Below are 19,343 nucleotides of genomic sequence, written 5' to 3' on the forward strand. Positions count from 1 at the left end.
GTCCAGGGTGCATCCACATTTGTGTGACATTTATGGATTTTTGCTCTCCCTCTGAGATGTGTGTGTTACTATTCTTTGAAAACTCTTCTTGAGTAATGTTGAAACACCACTGTGCCCCGATACCTTTCGGATCAAACTATTTGGTTCTTGAAATCCCAGTTTATGGTTGGGTTACCTCTCGAAGTCTATCACGTTATCATGGAGCCAAAGCTCTTTTAGAGGGTGATCCTCTTAAAGTTAAATCCCCAGTGTTTTTGCCAGCAGGTTTGGAGTTGCAATGGCATAGGTGTAGTGTCTTTCTGGGTGGTTTGTACATGTGCCCTAGAGAAGAATGGTCTCTGGAGTTAAAATCTTCTCCATGAGCAGGCAAATGGATCTGCTCACCTTCATTGACACATACCTGTAAATGTTTTCTTCTTCCTGGCCAAATTTGGCATCATCAAATCCCTCCTCAAAAGCATCCTTAGGTGACTAAGTAGACACCTGTTCCATTAAGGTGTACTGTGTGACCTTCTATCCCTTTGATGCTGAACATTCTTTTAGAAAGGAAAATATTTCCAAATCGAAACTTCCTTTTTTTAGACGATGAACAGTGCAGTCTTGTGTAAGTTGCTCCTTGATTGTGTTGGTGCCCAGCTGGCAATCTCCAGTGTCAAGTACTGTATTGTACATAAGCATCTTTATTCAAATTTCTTTACCTATTGGTTTGCACTACTGACCAATATTGTGCTTTTTCCTATCACACTACACAGTTTAGGGTAATTGATCACCACAATTCAGTTATAGGCTGACATTATTGCAAGCAACTGCTATTTAGTGACACATGTATAGTGCCAGTGAAAAACTAGTCTGCAAAGAATAAGGTTAAGGGAATTGATTTTACCAGCGACTTCTTGTATCTACGTTTACTTGTTTTTCATCACATGTGCTCCTTAGTACTAAAGACATTTTTGGAACGTAGCAGTATTGACTCATCATCTTCATAGAACAACATTGGAATATGCACTTATCCTATAGAAAACAAGCACAATTCATTAGGGTAACAAAAGTATATTTGCAAGTTTTAATGTTGAAGCCACATAACCTCAGCTTTGGGAAGGACATTTGAAGAAGTTGCACTTTTCTCCAGACGGCCAGGTAGTAAAGGACTTGAGGATCTACAGTGTTGTGAAGACTTCAAGCACTTGGATCTGACTCGAGAGGGACATCTAGTAACTTGTGGGCCTGTAGCTTTGTGAAAGACTTATTAAGCAGTTGTGTCTGACACAAGAGTGACATCTAGCAACGTCTTGAAGACTTGTTAAAGACTTCAACCTGTTGATTTTCACTCAAGAGACAAGTAAATTAATGGCCTGAAGTACTGCCGCTAAACAAAAGTCCAGACAAACTGAATTTGGCAATGCTTTTTAAACAAATGTACGGTGACCTGAACAGTCTGAATTTAAGGATCTCTCATCACATGCTGCAAAAGGTGGGTGGGAGGTCTATGTTCTCATGACACTCTTTACAAGTCATTTGTGCCTTTGATTAGTGTGTTGAATTACTCAGCCGAGGTTAGAACCTCTTCAGGTATGTAGAAACATTTGCTCTCCATGTAATGGCTAGCACATTTCGGAATAAAATACCAGCTGCATTCATTTGCTTAAATGTAAAACTGAATTATACAAAAATCTATTGTACTGTGAACTGCAAAAGACACAGCATGGGATGTATTATGCAAGCAATACCACATTTCTGCGTGACCATTATTAAACATCTGGTTAAAATAACAGGTTTTCTGCTTAAATTTAAACACTATAAATTTTATTGTTTGTTGTCAGTGATATCATTGAGACTGCAACATCTAGTGTGTGATATTTATGAAGTACTTTGAGGCAAAATGAGACTAATGCTGTTGCATCAGTCTCGTTTTGCTTCAAAGCGCTGTGGGCATCCAATTCTCGGACACTGTTTGCAGAGGTCAAAGAGGGGAAGTGTCGCACAAGTTACTTACCTTTGGTAATGATATATCTGTAACAAACATTAGTAGTGTTAGAAAAAGAAGAACCTCTAAAAGAAGGGCAGAAAGGGGATACACAGCCTTTGCTGTGCACCATGCCACAAACGTATTCCACCTGCAGGCGTATACCGTCTTAGTGGAGGGACGCCTGGCTGTCATGATAACATTACAGACTTCGGGAGGCAGGTCGAAAGACGTCAACTACCGCCGCTCGATCTCCACGCAAGGAGGTGGAGAATGGACAGGTTCTGGTGGAAGATCGTCCCCTGCTGCTGCGACAGAAGATCCTCCCGAAGAGGCAGACGGATCGGGGGATCGATGCTCAGACTGAGTAGCTCAGGATACCACAGTCTTCGAACCAAGCCCGGAGCCACAAAGATGACTTGGGCCCGGTTGTGCCTGATCTTCTTCAGCACTCTGGGCAGAAGTGGAATGGGCGGAAAGGCGTACAACTGACCGCAACTCCACTCGCGACGAAAAACGTCACTGAACGAGTGCCGCCTTGGAAATTCCAACGCACAGAACTGATGATATCGCACGTTCTCTATGGTGGCGAATAGATCTAACCAAGGTTCTCCCCTTTGCTGAAATATACCTTGCGCCACGCTCGAGTTCAGAAACCATTCGTGGTCTATCATGCACCGGCGGCTGAGTTTATCCGCCCTTGCGTTCAGAGAACCTACCAGGTGTTGAACCACCAGGGACATGCCCTGATGTTCCAGCTTAGCCCAGAGGCGCAGAGCCTCTTGGCAAAGGGTCCACAACCCCATCCCGCCCTGTTTGTTGCAGTACCCCATGGCAGTGGTGTTGTCGGTGAACACCTGCACTACTCTCCCCATGACAGAAGGAAGGAATGCCTTCGGTGCAAGTCGGATCGCCCGAAGCTCCAGAAGGTTGATGTGGAGCTTGGGGTCTCCCTGAGACCAGATGCCCTTGATCTACTCCTCCCCCATGTGGCCACCCCATTCCAGAAGGGACGCGTCCGTCAGAACTGAATGTTCTAGTTGGGGAAGGGAGAGGGATCTGCCATTGACCCAATCGCGATTTGTGAGCCACCACTGCAATTGCCGTGCAGTGCCCTCCGAGATCTGGACGTGATTGGACAGGTTGCCCTGATGCTGTGCCCACTGGAACTTCAGGTCCCACTGCAGAGCCCGCATATGCCATCTGGCATGATCCATCAGCAGGATGCAGGAGGCCATCAGACCCAGTAGTCGAAGGGTCATCCTGACCGAAACCCGGGACAGAGGCTGAAAGATCGGAATCATAGCCTGAATGTCCCGGACTCGCTGCTCGGGAGGATAAACCCCAAGTCCAGAACCGCTCCGATGAAAAGGTGCTTCTGTGAGGGAATCAGGTGCAACTTCGGCATGTTGATGGAGAACCCCAGGAAATGCAGGTCAGCCGGAGTCTGGAGGTGGAAGACAACTGCCTGGGGCAAGCCCGCCTTCAATAGCCAGTCATCGAGATAGGTGAAGACTGAAATCCCTGATCTGTGCAGATGAGCTGAGACCACTGCCATCCCTTTCGTGAACACCCGAGAGGCGCTGGTAAGGCCAAAGGAGAACACAGTGAACTGAAAGTGCTCGTGGCCTACCGTGAATCGCAGGTAGCGCCTGTGGCAAGGCAGGACGGGAATATGAAAATAGGCATCCTGCAAGTCCAACGCCACCATCCTGTCTTGCGAGCCTAGGGCAGACAAGAACTGAGCAATTGTGAGCATCATCTTGAACTTTTCCTTACGGAAGAAGCGATTGATGTTCCGAAGGTCTAAGATAGGATGCAGGCCCTTGTCCTTCTTTGGAACCAGAAAGTAGTGGGAATAACAACCACGACCTCCTTCTGGCGTCGGAACGCGCTAGATGGCCTTTTGGCCAAGAGGGCTGCAACTTCCTGCTGGAGAAGCGCCAAGTGATCCCGGACATGCGGTGATACTGAGGTTGCATGGCTGGAGGGCTGTCTCGAAGGGGAGGGAGTAGCCCCTTCTGACAATTTGCAGCACCCATTTGTCCGAAGTGATGTTGCGCCAGAGGTGGAGATGATGGCGTATTAGTCCACCCATTGGTGTCTGATGGGCATGAAAGGTCAGAATAGGAAGGCTGCCTTATGGCCAAAAAGGCGAATACCATCAAAGGGTATGTCCATCAGAGTGTTCTGGACATCCCCTGAGAAGCCAGTTGTCCTCAACCAGGCATGGCGCCAAAGCACCACGGTTGTGGAAATCGACCTGCCCAGTGAGTCGGCGGTGTCTAGCCCACAATGTATGGTGAACTTTGCTGCATCTCTAACGGCCGCAATCGCCTGGGAAAGAACTACCTGGGCCTCCTCCGGGCAGTTAGGCAGCACCTGCGCCACTGTGTCCACAGAGAGTGAGTATGACGGCCCAAGAGGCATGCACTGTTCACCGACTGCAGCCCTAAGCTGGCAGATGAAAATAGTTTCTTACCAAACTGATCCAGCTTCTTGGATTCCCTATCCAGAGGTGCGGTAAGGAACGCGCTCTGGAATGTAGAGGTTTGGACAACAAAGCTCTCCAGGGTGTGGTGTTGGGTAAGGAAGAGGAGGGCTTCCGGAGCCGGGCGGTGGCATCGGCCCACGTTCCTATCCACAGGAGCCCCTGTGTTGGGCTTAGACCAGGTGCCCAAAAGAACGTCGGATAGTGCTTCCTTAAATGGCAGCAAAGGCCCCGAAGAGGTAGCCGCCGGTTGGAGCACTTCTGTCAGGAGATTAGTCCTGATGGCCACCATATGGAGTTGGAGGCGGAGAGCTTCGGCCGCCCTACGCAACACCACTGCGTAACTGGCTCGCTCCTCCCTAGCCACGGTAGGAGGAGACAGCATGCCAAGGGCAGGCGTGGTGTCAAGACCACTGGCCTCCCCCAAATCCTCTGCCAAGTCCAGATCGTAAGCACAGTCCTGTGCTAGAGGGTCCTCAGACCCCTCTCAGTTCTCCCTTTCCACCGAAGTCTGCGGAACAGGCTCAAAATAAGGAGGAGGGACATAGCGCACAAAAGGGCCCATCAGGGTCGGGCGATGTTGATACGGCACCGTGTCCGGGCTGAACCTGGGGACGACGTCCCGCGGAGCGGCACCGGGAAGATCGGCGCCGGTGGAGGTGTCACTAGGTCAACCGGCGTCGATCAGGATCCGAACCCGGATCTTTGGGGGCCTGCGGCATCGGGGCTGGAGCCGCCGGTGACACCGGGACCGGAGCCGCCGGAGATGGCAAAGCAGGACCCCCAGTCGGGCCCGTGGGCGCACCGGCAGGGCCAGACAGCCCAAAGAGTCGGGCCATGGTAGCAAGAAACTCTTGCACCTCAGCAGGCGTCGCCCCCGCACCCAGGAAGGGGTGGTAGACTGGGGGTGAAATCTCAGGCTCTGCCAGAGCCGCGGGGGGCACCGCCTGCACCCTGGGGGTAATTCCAAGGTAAGGAATCTATCACTGCGTGTTTCTTTCAGATAGACATTTTTCTGTATTTGCTGTAAGAAGTGTGCGGCGAGTCTTTGGTGACATATCTAGGTTGAAGAGAGCAGAATCTCAACACCTCTAAATTACTTGCACAAGGAAGTTGAATAAATAGAGCCCATTGAGTGAATGTACTCACAGTATCGATTTCTGCTGGACCAACAAACCGTTTCACCTCATCAAATTCTTCTGGAGACATCGGTAGTAGGTTGTCTGTTGTCTGAAGCCTGGATGGGTGGCTAAAAGAAGAGGAAAGAGAAGAGTGTTTTTGAGTAACTGGTAACAACCATTCCATCTGGCGCAACAGCCTGAAACAGGATGTTTACAATGCAGGGGACAAACATTTAAAATTCCATCCAAATCTTTTTTTCTCTTTCCTTTCTAATTGTAGTGTTTATAATGTTACAATTAATTTTGTTAAACACCTTTCTCCTATGTCTGAATAAGGCAACTTTCCCATTTTGTATTTACTTTAAAGAGCCTGACTCATTAGCTTCTATTCTTTACCTTTCAATGAAAGGTCTTGGCAAGCCCTACTGACATTCAGCACACAGTTACTTAAAAGTGATACAATATCGCACAGCTTTCACGAAAGGCAATATATAACAGGCATCATAGAAACTTTAAAAAAAAACATTAGCATTGTCAGAAAGAATTTAAATACGGACCTAGCACTGCAAAAACCAGTGTCTGTGGTGTCTAATGTAAAACAGATATTTGTACTGGAAATCTTTTTGGAGTATAGTATCTTTCCTTCCTCAATTAGCTCCACACCCCTCTTCCAGTATGTCTCAAGGAGGTGCTGTACTAAGGCCTCCATCAACTCCCAGTGGTACCTGTGGTATTTCGACAGCAAACACACCAAATATATGGCTTGCCACTCGGTGGTTACACCAACAGCAACACGTTTGTCTGCAGCATGGAGTCATATTCTCGTTATCAAGGAGGAGGATTCTCCTGTAGACTGGGTGCAGGCCTACTTCTTTGCAATATGGACCACTAAAGAGTTGGTCTGCCCTTTTATGTAAAGGGGGTCATTAGGTCTTAAGCATTTTCTCTATCCGTAGAATGACCACCTTGACCCTGGCCGGGTTCCTAAAGTTGCTGGGGGCTGACGTAAGTATGCCCTCGAGCATTCAGACAGTATGTTCTATCTTACCGAGTGCCCACCAGAAAGTCGACTTCATCCTGTAGGACATGCATGTAGTCTTGATAGTGATGGGCCGCTAATTAAATGATAGCACAGTACATAGTGGCATCATTCAGAGGAGATGGTTTGGCTGGGTAAGGCTCTGGTCTGGATTGCCTACTAGGTCGATGTTGTACGTTCCAGGGGTCATCCCCAACCACTACCCCAGCAGACTGGTCATAAGGGTCTCCCCTCCAGGTAAGGGCTACCTGAGGCAGAGAAGGAGTGTCCTTGCCTCTCTTGGAGACTATGGAAGAGGTGGAGAGGTTAGGTGAATGTGGCTGTGGTGGAGGAGAGGTTGGTGGTGGTGAAGGCCTAGGTGCGGTAGGCTGTAGAGCAGGGCTTGCAGCCTAGCCTTTATGCTTCTTTGTCACCAGGTACCATGGTGTGCTAAGGCGAGTTCATCCTCAAAAACTAGACTCCATTTCTTTGGAATTGGGGTAGCGTGATCAATGGTTTTCCAGGAGGCACCTTAGCAGTAACATGTGACAATTGTGGGCCAGTAGGGGCAGGATGGTTGCTTTCAGGCAAGAGTGTGTTGAGGAGTGTCGTGGTTTGACTTCCTGTGTCAGGATGTGCTGAGCTCCAAAGCCATTTTTCGAAGCAGACAGGAGCCCAAGGATTCTGTGGTCTTTTTCTTGACCTTCTAAGTCCTCAAGACCCACTCCTGCACATGCAGTACTCTAGCTCCGCATAAGGGATTTTGGGTGGGCAGTGAATCGCACCACGGCTCGAAACTGCCAATAGTACTAACAGTCCTTGGCGGCTTCTTCATGAAATGCCCTGTTGGTGTCAACATTGAAGGTGCCCTGTCTTTATTTTCTCCCTAGGTGGCGCTCAAGGACAATTTCTCGGGCTGGGTATCAGCTGGAACCCTGGGACACTGGAGGGGCTCACCGCTTCCGGCTCGATGCCGAGCCGTTTCGGTTCGCCAAAGATGTCCAGCATTTCAGAAAATGACTGCTGCTGAATCTTTAAATGTGCCCAACAGCTTTTATTTTACCACACCCAGAGTATTTTCAAGGAAGAAGTCATAGGTTGCCTCGTTAGGGTCAGGGGGAGAGGCTGAAGTTGCAAACGACATGCTAGTCGGCACACTGAAATTTAACATTGCATCTTGGAAAGAATTTGAAGGGTATGCATTTCATTACACCCTTCGGGTCCACATTTTTGGAGGTGAGGTCCACGGAGATCAAAGAGGACTTGACTGAGCCTGGAACCAGGCATTGCCTACCTGGGTGTCAAGGCAAACAACAGCGGTCCGTCAAAGAAGAGCGTTGTGCAACTCCGGAAAACCAACAGAGCGATAGAGCTCCAGTCATCAGTCTCAAGAAGTAGATCAATCAGGCTCATAAAAGCTACAAGAAGCGTGTTGATCTCTGAGCCATTTCTATCAAAGGTGGAGTCAGGGCCCACGTGCATTGGTGACTACAGGAGAAGTCACACAACATCCTATGACTCAAAGCTGCTCCTTCAAGGAAAAAGTAGGTGTAATGTTCGAGCCAATAACTAGATGGCCGGAGTATGCAAAGCTTGTGTATCTACTGCCACACGTTGTACGAATAGAATGTTACCAAAGGTAAGTAAATTGTTCTTTTGATGGACACTTCTAACCACAGAACACTGACCTTAGAACAGCAAGCACTCTTGTCCCTGTTGGAATGGGCTCTCAGACATTCCAAGGACTGTCTCTTGGCCAGTGAATAGCAAACTTTAATGCAGAGGAATAACATCTCAACAAAGTTCTGCACTGCATTCCCTTCCTTCGCTCCACAGATTTCCACGAAAAGCAGATTGTCCATTTCATGGTCAATGTAAAACTTTAAGCGCTTTTGGGGTCCAACTGATGGAGCATCTCTTCTTCTTTTGACAGGTATGGGGGAGTGAAGAACACTACCCAACGTGCAAGGGATTCACAATTTTCGATAAGAAGGATTCCTGACTCCTCAGAACCAACTCATCCAAGAAAAAGATGGTGTAGGGCAGTTGCACTAAAAGTGCCTTAAGTTCACACAAACAATGTAATGTTTTTTTTAAAGTTCATTAGTGCTGGATGCATCATAGTCCTTTTTTATTGTGTTGCATAGCAGAGACAAATGGCAATGGCAGAGCCAATACTCTCAAAGGCACGACCTATTGGCTTTGCCAATGGTTGTTCGGTGTTGGCACAACACTCCTGCGATTCTGAGCAGATCAGTTAATCTCCCCATGTATAAAAAAAAAAATATATATATATATATAGCATTTGGCAAAAAATCCTACCACATAAAGGAAGCATTTGCACCCATGTCTATGCCTTAGTGAAAATACATTTGGAAACAGATACCATCTGTTGTCACAATACAAGCCTATAACACCCCATTCAAGGGACAACGGGGCTTCTTTGAAGAGCATGTGGAATATTAAGACATAGCTACAAATGGCAAGAGGTTCAACAAGGAAAACATAAAAGAAGTAAGGCAAAAGTAGTGCCTCAATCACAGCACAACAGCAATCAAGCTGAAGCAATCAGTGCTTGGTCCAGGCTCCAGCCTAAAGAAGATTAAGTGAGGTCAGCACATGCTGACCAATTAGAAGGCAGCAAATAAGAGTGCCAGTGAAACCAGCGAATGTTAAGCAATGGAAGGGCTACAAGCCCCTTGTTGTATAGGCGCAAACAAAAGCACATTCAGTGCATGCTCTGTCATAGACAAGACCCGAAAACACACCATTACACCAGTTTTCAACAGTCTCTCTGCATGAGTAAAATGTCTCAAAATGTCAAGTAGTTAATTTTAATCTTTCAAGCCCATCAGCATCTAGTGTGCCTCTAGGCAGAAAATCACACTTTAATTTTGACAACAGACACTGGAAGCCTACACATCAGTGCAGCCAGCAAGCACAGCTCTTGTATAGTCTCTAGGTTTACCCGGCACTCCTGGGGACAGATTACATAACCTGCCAGGTTGTCACTGTCTGTCTTGTTCTGTGATAATTCACACTATGATGCTATTTACTAAAAGTAGAGTACTTAAAGCCACAGATGTGTCATTTGTAAGTACTGTAAATAACTGTAAATAACAGCCATTCCTAAATTTATCAATATGAGAAAAATGAGAGGCTGGGTTGCCTACACTGACACCGTACTACGTTTTTGTGGTGAAATGCTTATTTATTCCGTTTCTTTTAGAGGAGCCACAGTGCTGTCTTGCAAAAGCAAACACTTATTTTTGTATTTTATCTGCACAAAGAAAAACTCTCGACAAGACAAATCTGCTCTCAATTGTTCTAGTGTAAAACAGTACTTGTCGCAACAAAAACAACTTTTTTTAAAATAATATAGCATTACAAAGTGATATATGGTGCAAAATACAGCCACGGAACAGTTAAGAATGTGTGCTCCCGAAGCATGGAAGGGCATTCCTATCGCCTCATGAACAAGCAATGTTCTGTATTTTTCCTATAATCTGGGGCATTCTATTGGAGGTTCTCTAAGACAGTAGCCTTTCCCCCAGCGTATGGGCAATGGAAAAGGTCTCACCTTTGTGATCTATAGGTTTTGCCAATAGTTTTTAGCCATGCTGCACTGCATCTATGATGCTGTGCAGCATAGCTAAAGTAAAAAAACAAAAAATAAAACACGGCAAGCTGCGTCATTTGGTAGGCACACGCACCACACAAGCACATGCCTATTCAATAACAGGTGCTTTTTTTGTTTAAAGTTAGCAATCTGGATTGGATTTATAACTAAAAAGAAAAAAACCCATTTAAAAGTATATATTTTTTAAGCGGGCAAGCAGAGAAGAAGGGCAAACGGAAAAACCACATGGAGGAGTGTGCGGGGGACGATCAAGTAACAAGGGAAGGAATGAGAAAGGATCAAGAGGGTAAACAAAAGTAACGGGGAAAAGCGGGAGCGACAGCAATACATGAGGTGGTGGAAGCAATTGGGAGAAGCACACAGGCGAGTGCAAGAGGGAGGGGGCGGGGAAAAGCAGTCGGGTAACAAAGAGCAACACGTAGTTCAGGGAGAGAGACTTACACAAGGATGACGCTCAAAACACATCTAATCTAATGGAGTGCTTCACACAAAAAAAAGCAGAACTTAGAAAGTAAGCAGTGACTGCAGTGACAGCAGCCAATCAAAGAAATTGTAAAGAGGTAAGGCTGCTACGGAGGAACAAACACTAAATTGAAAAGCTGAGCCACTATTAAGAAGTTAGCAAATTACATTGACAAGAAAAGCTGACCAAAGCTAAGCAATTGGAATGCTTCAAGCCCCTCTATATTCTTGGTAAACCTCAATATGCATCCCAACAGACAGCACATACACAGTCCAGTAGGCTAGACCTAAAAAGAAAATTATAGCAGTTCATGCAACCAAGTCCCAGTTTTCCTGTTTCAGTGAGTGATCTTCTCAGAAGGTCGTCTAGTCTCATATGACCAGGAATGGTGCAAGAATTTTCACTGCTGCAGGCATAATAGAAATTTGAGTGCCCAAGAGCATAATTATACACTGCCAAAGCCAGTAGAACTGGCTTTTTTTTGTGTGAAAGAGCTTCTTCATTGATCTATTTTAGCTGGTGTGGTTGCTCGGACTCTTGAGTGGGTTAATGACAGAATGAGTCAAATAGTGAAATGCTGGATGGATGAATACACCGCCAATGAATGGGTATTTAAACGGGTAAATGAACAGAAGGTCAGATGGCTGGATAAATAAATTGATGGGTGTATTGGATGCCTCGATTTATGGGTGAGTGAGTGCAAGGATGATAAGACGGGCATGATGATCAATGTCTGTGCATGACTGCATCAAAGTCATACTCATGGCATGAGGCTATTCTACATAATCATAAATGCAGCTGACTTATCAATTCCTTCGCCCATTTATCCATCTTCCACTAGTCACTCCCCGCCTCATTCCCCAGGACTGCCTAAATTCATCCACTTGCATAACTCCCACATTCATTGATTTGCACAACACCCACACAACCACAAATGAACTGGCTCATTAATTGCTAAACTCTTGCAATAATAACAAGCATTTGCAATGCAATAGGTCTCGCATTACGAAAGTTTGAACTATTGGTATTGTAAATGTCAAATATTTTATTTATGTGTTGGTTTTGAAAATAGCGAAATTAATAGCTTTGTCATTTACAATGCCAATAGTTTTAACTTTCGCAAATGTGACACCTATAGCATTTGTAATGCAATATGTGTTGTATTCACATTAATATTACAAATAACGATGGCTTTTATTTTTTTAATAATTAATACTTAAATAAACGTTATTGTAATTTGTAATGGCAATAGCTTAAACTTTTGAAAATAACTTTTTGGAAGATTATGTTCAGTGTATTTTATTGTGATGAAAATCCAAGAACAGCAATGAAATATTAACATCTTTTTGTGACCGCTTAAATTAGGGAAGAAAGTAAGTTGTTAAAAGCCCTCATAGAGGCTCGTCAACCAGTGAAACCAGATGCTTTCACATTTGAAGTGTGCGCACAAGAAACACAGGGGACAAGGGAGAGGGCACATGAGAGGACGGGCAGCAGGAGAGCGAAAGAGTAAGCCGCACCCGATAATGGTGAGAGAGGTACAGACAGGGCCTTAAGTGGAATGAACACGCCAAGCATTCTTGTCGGGAACTGATGAAGTTCTGCACTCACTGGTTTTATTTGTTTTGGAAGAGGAGCAGAGGCTGCGCTTGTTGGATGCGGCATTGCTGTGGGGGGTGGGTGGGGGGGGGGAGGGGGGGGCGCAGCCTTTGATGTCTGGTGGTGTAAGAGAGACAACTGGCATTGCGCAGAGGGGGCGGGGGAGAGCATTCCTTTGAAGTCTGAAGCTCTCGCTGTGGCGGGTCTGATGCGTGCGACAAATGGTGGTTTGTGAGGTGGGGGAGCGGAAGGGATTACTTTGGAGCAAATGGGTGCGAGGCTACGCGGGTCTCACACGACTGGATAACATGAAGTGCACGTGAAGTCTGGTGCTGCGATGCTGATGGGTTTGACGAATGGGAGCGAGGCTGATGGGTTTTGTGCACGCGTGTCTCACACAAGTGCACCGCATGAACTGGACGTAATCCGCTTGGAATCCGCTTGGTCAAAGAGTTTGTTTCCCCTACAATATGTCAGAGCTATAAATAGCTCGACCTAAAAAGGCAGACCTTTTGTCTTCACCAGTGCTTCTTTTATTTTAATTGAGAGACTGCAAAGACAGAGTTCGAGCTCCACAACAGCTAATTTAGAAACCGTACTATACAGGCTAGGGCATTAATTTAACATTGAAATTCACCAGGCACACTCCCTTCCCATTTAAAAACAAAAAACAAAAAACGTAAGACAATTTTCTAAGCAGGGAATTGTTGCCAGGTAAATCCTATGCTATCAACCCCTACTAGGAAGCCCCTGTATTTCCTGTTTAATTCTGCACCCACCCCCTGTCCACTCTGTATCCCAGTCACAATGCTCATGCCCCTGAAACTCTCTGCATCCCCTTCTCTGCTGCATTCTAGTCACTTGTTCTCCTTTTTGTCCTTTCAGAGCAGGACAAAAAATGATTTGCATATGGCTAGTCTGAGGAGGCATGGTGAGCAAAAAAGAATAGAGTGGACTGCCTTGGCGCCTCAAGCAATTACCAGTAACCAAGATTAATTAAAGCATTTCACCCATGACTTTTTGTATTATGCTCTACTCAGCAAAGCATCTAATAGGAGGAGCAAGCTAAGCCTATGTCCTGACGATAGTTTGCAACATTTCTTACGAAAGACCCAAACCATCTACTTCACAGGCTGGAATTTTCTCTGGTCACAATCTCCCTCATTCATGTGGGAAATATTTCACTACAATAAACAGTAAGTAAAGGCTCTTCAACAGTATGCTATTAGCAAGCGAACTGCACATGTAGAACACCTCTCCACTACAAAAGCAAGAAACTGGTGAAATACAAGCCTCCCCCCCCCGCAGCTTTCGGAAATCCAAACGCCAATGTCACCAAAGTCAGCAAACCGCTCACTATTTGTCATAGTGGCGCAAACTCCACAACCAGTTGCTCAAACATTATCCTGACATCTGCTTTACCAAGAAATTTCAAATACTTTGCAGAAACAGCCATCTTCATTTTTATTTTCATTAGTATTATTGTGTGAAGCATATTGTTTATTTAATAAATTACCGCAAAATTATGCACAATTATGCAAAATTATTTGATGCATACTCATCAAATTGGACCATGCCAGTACTAAGGTCTTAAAAAACAATTTGTGATAATTTCCTTTAAATTGGAGTAAAATATAAAATCTTTGGATGTCATAATTTCAAAATACATATGATGGAGTGCACGGCATATAACAGATTTTTTTTAAATGCACGTTATTAAACATAAAAACAAACACCTGAGCATTTGTTAAAAAAAATCTCATTTACATTTAGATTTATTCACTAAAAAGTTGACCAATAGCTTCTCAGAGTTTTCACTATAGCTGTGCTACACCAATGCCACACTGCACTACCGTAGTTAGTGCTCTATTTGACACCAAAAGCCTAGACTCCCAAGAAGCTGGTGGAGCGATGAGAGATGGATCTCCCCCCTGCCACCAATCTATCTACGGTCAATGAACTTACTGACCACTACAACTCAACAATGTCGGATATAATTGTCTCACTAGCCACGCTTAAACTAAAAAGAGGTCAGACCAAAGACAAAAATCCCTGGTTCGATGGAGCCCTAAACACCAAAAGGCTAAATCTTCGGCTAATAGAAAGGAATTGGAGACAACACCCTTCTCCCCCCAACTAAAACTTATTAGAAAGACCAGAAACGCGTACAAAAAGAGCATTCGCAATTCAAAAAAATAATTCTACAGAGCAGAACTTGAAAACTCTAAGAACAGACCTTGCAAGCTCTTTCAATTGATAAAACAACAGTCAAATAAAATGGCTAAAACCTCTGAAGAAACAACCAAATTCCTAATAAGCTCTGATGAGTTCTCCTCATTCTTCTTGGCTAAAGTCAACTCCCTGGGTAATGAGTTGTTCTCTGTCGCAACCATCCTCCCACAGCCTGCGGGGACTCTTCAAAATGGCGTTACACACTCCCACAGACGTAACCCAAAAACCAAGCACACTGGATCACCTTCAACTTTTATGACGAGCATAGCAAAAATTCTATCATCCATTAAATCGAACAACCACTTCATTGACCCGCTTCCATCCAATTGATTATCTGCAACCAATCATCTCATCATACCCATTTGGACTGCAATAATCAATGCCTCCCTAATGCAAGGGTCTATACCAGACTCGATAAAAACAGGATAAGTCATCCCTATTCTAAAAAAACCCTTGCTAAATCCTGTTGAACCAGACAATTTCAGACCAATATCTAACATTCCTCTACTTGCGAAACTACTTGAGAAATGCATGCAACAATAACTTAGTCAACACATCACCACTTTCAACTTGCTAGATGAGTACCAATCTGGTTTCAGACCAGCCTACAGCACTGAAATTACTATTCTCCACATAGTAGATGACGCCCTTCAAGCCCTAGACCAAGGCAAAACATGTCTCCTAATTCTGTTGGATCTTTCCTCGGCGTTCGACACAGTCAACCATGAAAAGCTTCTAGAACGTCTGGAACTCAGGATGGGCCTAGGGGGAACCGTTCTCAAGTGGTTCAAATCCTTCCTACAGAATCGCTCCCAGAAATTCTCAATTCATCACATTCTATCCTCCAATTCCCCGATTACGATTGGCGTCCTCCAAGGGTCAACTCTCTCCCCAACTCTCTTTAACCTCTATCTCGAATCACTAGCTGAAATCCTTCGCAACGCCAACATCTCTTTCCACATGTACGCGGACGACACCCAGGTCTACATCAAAATATCTTCATTAGAGGAGGTCCAAATAATGAATGATGCTCTGAAACAGACTGTTAACTGGCTTGCGAGCAACCAGCTCAAACTCAATGCGCAAAAAACTGAGTTCTTGCTAATCTCCCCTCCGAAAAGCTCCCCTGACATACCTGAATGGACCAACTCTATCACCGCGCTGAACTGCACCCCGACTATAATGGACTCAGCCAAATTACTAGGAATCACACTGGACAAAAACCTGAACATGCGAGCACACAAACACTCTGGCCAAAAATGCCAGGTTTCACCTCAGATATCTGAGAAATCTCAAACCTTTCCTAGACACTTTGGAACTAAAAATGACATTTAAGGCCCTAGTTATCTCTAGGATCGTATATGAATGCTTAACCTTATCTGGCCTACCAAAGATCTCTACAACTCCCCTAAAAGCCTGTCTCAACGCAGCTGCAAGACTCCCAACTGGTTCAACAAAATTCAATCATATCTCGCTGCACCTAAAGGAGATGCACTTGCTACCGTACAAAGCTAGATTCCAACTCAAATTGACCTGCATCACTCCTAAAGCTGTACACTCCATCCTGCGTACTTTGCTCAGAAAATCGTGGTCTCCAGAGGAGACAGGCACTCTTGATGTGCCAGAGATTTTGTGTTGAAACCACCACTCTTCCGGAAGAAGAAAACATTCAACAGAGCTTTCTATGGGGCTGCCCCCAGAATCTGGAACTCACTGCCACTTTACATCAGAAGAATACCTGCCCTATCAAGTTTCAAAAAGGAAGTGAAGACCTTCCTAATGGGCAAATTCCTACCCTAATCTCTCTCAGTGCCTCTGCAGTTTCAGCAGTCCAGTGACTTGCCTTATCTCATATTTGAACTCTAACGGGAATGTCGACTCTTCTCTCATGTTTGCTTGATTCTTTTTGTATCTAGCTTATTTTTGTTAATTCTTGTAAATAATGTAATTACTTACTACTGCTGTAAAGTGCTCTGATACCCTCACGGGTCATGTTCGCACTATATAAAACACAAAATAAATGTACAAATACATATGTCCATGGTTTATACTTACACTTCAGACACCGAAATTAATTCAGTCTTGATGTACCCAGTTCCGCTTTGGCCTTCCACATCCATTGGTTCTGGCGCTAAGAAGGAAAAAAGATGTATATGTACTTGTTCATCACTAAACAATCTGCAGTGAGATGAATACATTTGTATTTCTGGTTACTCTGTTGCTCCTAATCTGTGGACTATCTCCCACTATCAACCTTTGGATACCACAACACTTAGAGGCAGGACCGAAAACGTATTCTCTGGCTGTTCACTCAACTATTAGATGCCTGTTGCATGCACGACAACTAAGGTACAGACACTCAAACCACATTTGAATGCACCAGCATGCCATTTAACTTCTTCAAATGTGATCAATCAGTACTAGTATTTGGCTGATGGACAAGGAGCTTGTGGGAGATTGAGGATAAAGGGAGACAGGCAATAGACTATGAGTAATGTCATCATAATATAGGTAGTTGCATCCTGGTACATTGTCATGGCCCGTTCCCAACAGATTAGACAGTATTGGGAATAGAAAGGTGGCTGGGCAAATAGTTTCTGTAGAACCTTCTGCCTGTAGTGCGCACGGCTTCAAGTGAAAGCCACAAGTACATAGTGTAAGCAAAAAGCAAGTGGGAATACCACAACTAGCTGCCATGTATATTACTCTGGCAGGTATAGCAGGTGAATTCACTGAATCCACCTCTCACTCACTACCAACAGCTGCAGTGAAGTCTGATATGTCGCCAGACTGAGGGTCTGTTCTGTGCAAACTATAGCAATGGGGGATGCAATATGTAATCCGCCTGGCAATAGTGGCCTTAATCATAGCTCGCCACGCATCAATACCTTCAAAAGTGACAAAGAGGTGGTCTATAAAATGTCAAACCCTGGTTCTACAGGGAATTCCATAGGTAATCATGATGCTAAAGTTGTACATCTTCTTCTCAGACAAGAAACATGCAATCATGTTAAAACGTGTTCCCTCAGAAGGGCTATGGGTTAGAGTCATCTCAGAATGGGTGCTGGTCGGAAATAAATATACACGACGTACGAGGCTTGATGCCAAACTTCCAGTTGACTTGAATACTGGGGCTTGCTTTGTCAAAAGTTTTTGGATCAGGAGAGAGGAGGGTCGGGGGGGGTGAATCCACGAGTAGTGAGGGGTAAATTTAGTTGCGTGAGGGGGTGGGTGTGACTGGGTGGAGATATCTGAATACATTGGTCTTGTGTCATTTTTTATGGTAATGAAATGCTGCCTTTGTCTCCCCTGAAGTATCCCTTTGCTTTCATGTTTAATCTGATTTGGGTGAAGAGCGGTTCTGATGCGACTCTACTCTGCCTAATTGAGGCGCTGCTTTGTTGATTGTTGTCAAGTGTTTATCTAATGACAAACAAAGGTTTAAAAAAAGAAGCATGTCAAAAAGTAGCCAGAAAACAAATGTATTTGTCTTTTGTAAAAGAGTAAAATACAATAAAAATGAGTTTTAAAAATGAATTTAAAAAAGTGGGGTGAACCCTTAAAATCAAATTGCCCCAAATGGGCTGAGTGTTCGGTTCAAAAGCAAGAACTGTTAAAACGTTCTTAAAGGTAGGTGATGTAAGGCGCAGAAGGCCATATACTCAAAGGTTTTCTGCATCAATCTAGCTAGAACCAGGCTGGGATCTAAAAGAACACAACAACACCTCCTAGGATGGAAGAGGAGCAAGTGTTCAATCAGATGTTGGGTTGTGACCTAATTGACAGTAAAAAGGATTTCCCTGCTCTATTTCGTTATGCCCCAAAGTCCTCTACCTAGGTCCGGCAGATTTGACCTCTGATGCCTGATTCGGCTAGTCCAATAAACAAGCAAGTAAGTTGATATTCATTGACAAGACCCAACAGCACAACCACTTCAGTCTCTGGGTTCTGGTGAGGGCATTCAGGTTTTCTCAATTATAATATGCTGTATAGAAACTACACTTCGACAAGCATGTTAAATACGATCAGTCGGACAAGACAAGATACCGGCTCCAATAGTAAACAGGGAGGGACCACTTTTCACCATATGCTAATTGCCCATACATGGTTAATTAGTGAAGTATGTATGTGAAAGGTTTGGTAAAGCAGTGGGTACTGAAATAAAATGTGCTTCCGAAATATTTGTTAATCATTAAATTGTTAATGATTATATAGAAAGATGAAGAGGGCGCTTTTACTGAAGTTGGTGTTAGCAAGACATAGCCTTGCCATTAAATGGATGTACTGAGAAGCTGTGTACTGATGAATGAATGTGGAGCTATCACAGGCTACAGCTCTGAAAAAAGTAAGATTAAGGTTCATCAGGATAGATGGCGACCTGGTCTATGATCTAGAAGAATGGAAAATAGTATTAAGGAATCTTCTCTTTCTACAGGAGAGCCAAACACTCGGAATACCTTAAGTGTTTATCAAAGAAAATATAGTGAAAAGATTTGACTTGGGTGAATCTAGCTAGTATAAAAGCTATTTACAATCAAACTGGAGTGCGGATAGGTAAATGTATCAAATGGTACTGGGGAGCATCGCTAACAATGCCGATGCCAATTGCTTTCCTTAGCAGCGTTTGGGGAAAAGGTTTAAGTTTGCACATGATGGAATATGTATATATCGCAGACTGACACACAATAAAATGTAGAAAAAGTGGGAACAAAAACATTCTTCCAATCCAGTGGGAGACTAATGACTTTGTCCTGTGTATCAGGCTTAAGGTAAAAAATTTCAACTTGGCATGTCTGTGCAGGAAAATATCCAGAGT

At 44.5% G+C, this 19,343-nt stretch overlaps 1 protein-coding gene across 3 annotated transcripts in view; it reads right to left on the reverse strand.

Annotated features, from left to right (window-relative positions):
* The window catches only part of STAT1 (signal transducer and activator of transcription 1), a 786,410-nt gene that overhangs the window by 183,355 nt on the left and 583,712 nt on the right, over positions 1–19,343 (reverse strand). For all 3 annotated transcript variants that reach the window (XM_078680398.1, XM_078680397.1, XM_078680399.1), the window contains exons 22-23: positions 16,583–16,658; positions 5,604–5,703 (exon numbers count right to left, since the gene is read on the reverse strand). In XM_078680398.1, the coding sequence (XP_078536524.1) occupies positions 5,604–5,703; positions 16,583–16,658 (176 nt within the window). The remainder of the gene's footprint in view (positions 1–5,603; positions 5,704–16,582; positions 16,659–19,343) is intronic.

The sequence above is a fragment of the Lissotriton helveticus genome, chromosome 3_1 (assembly GCF_964261635.1).
Source record: "Lissotriton helveticus chromosome 3_1, aLisHel1.1, whole genome shotgun sequence".
Classification (NCBI taxonomy): Eukaryota; Metazoa; Chordata; class Amphibia; order Caudata; family Salamandridae; genus Lissotriton; species Lissotriton helveticus.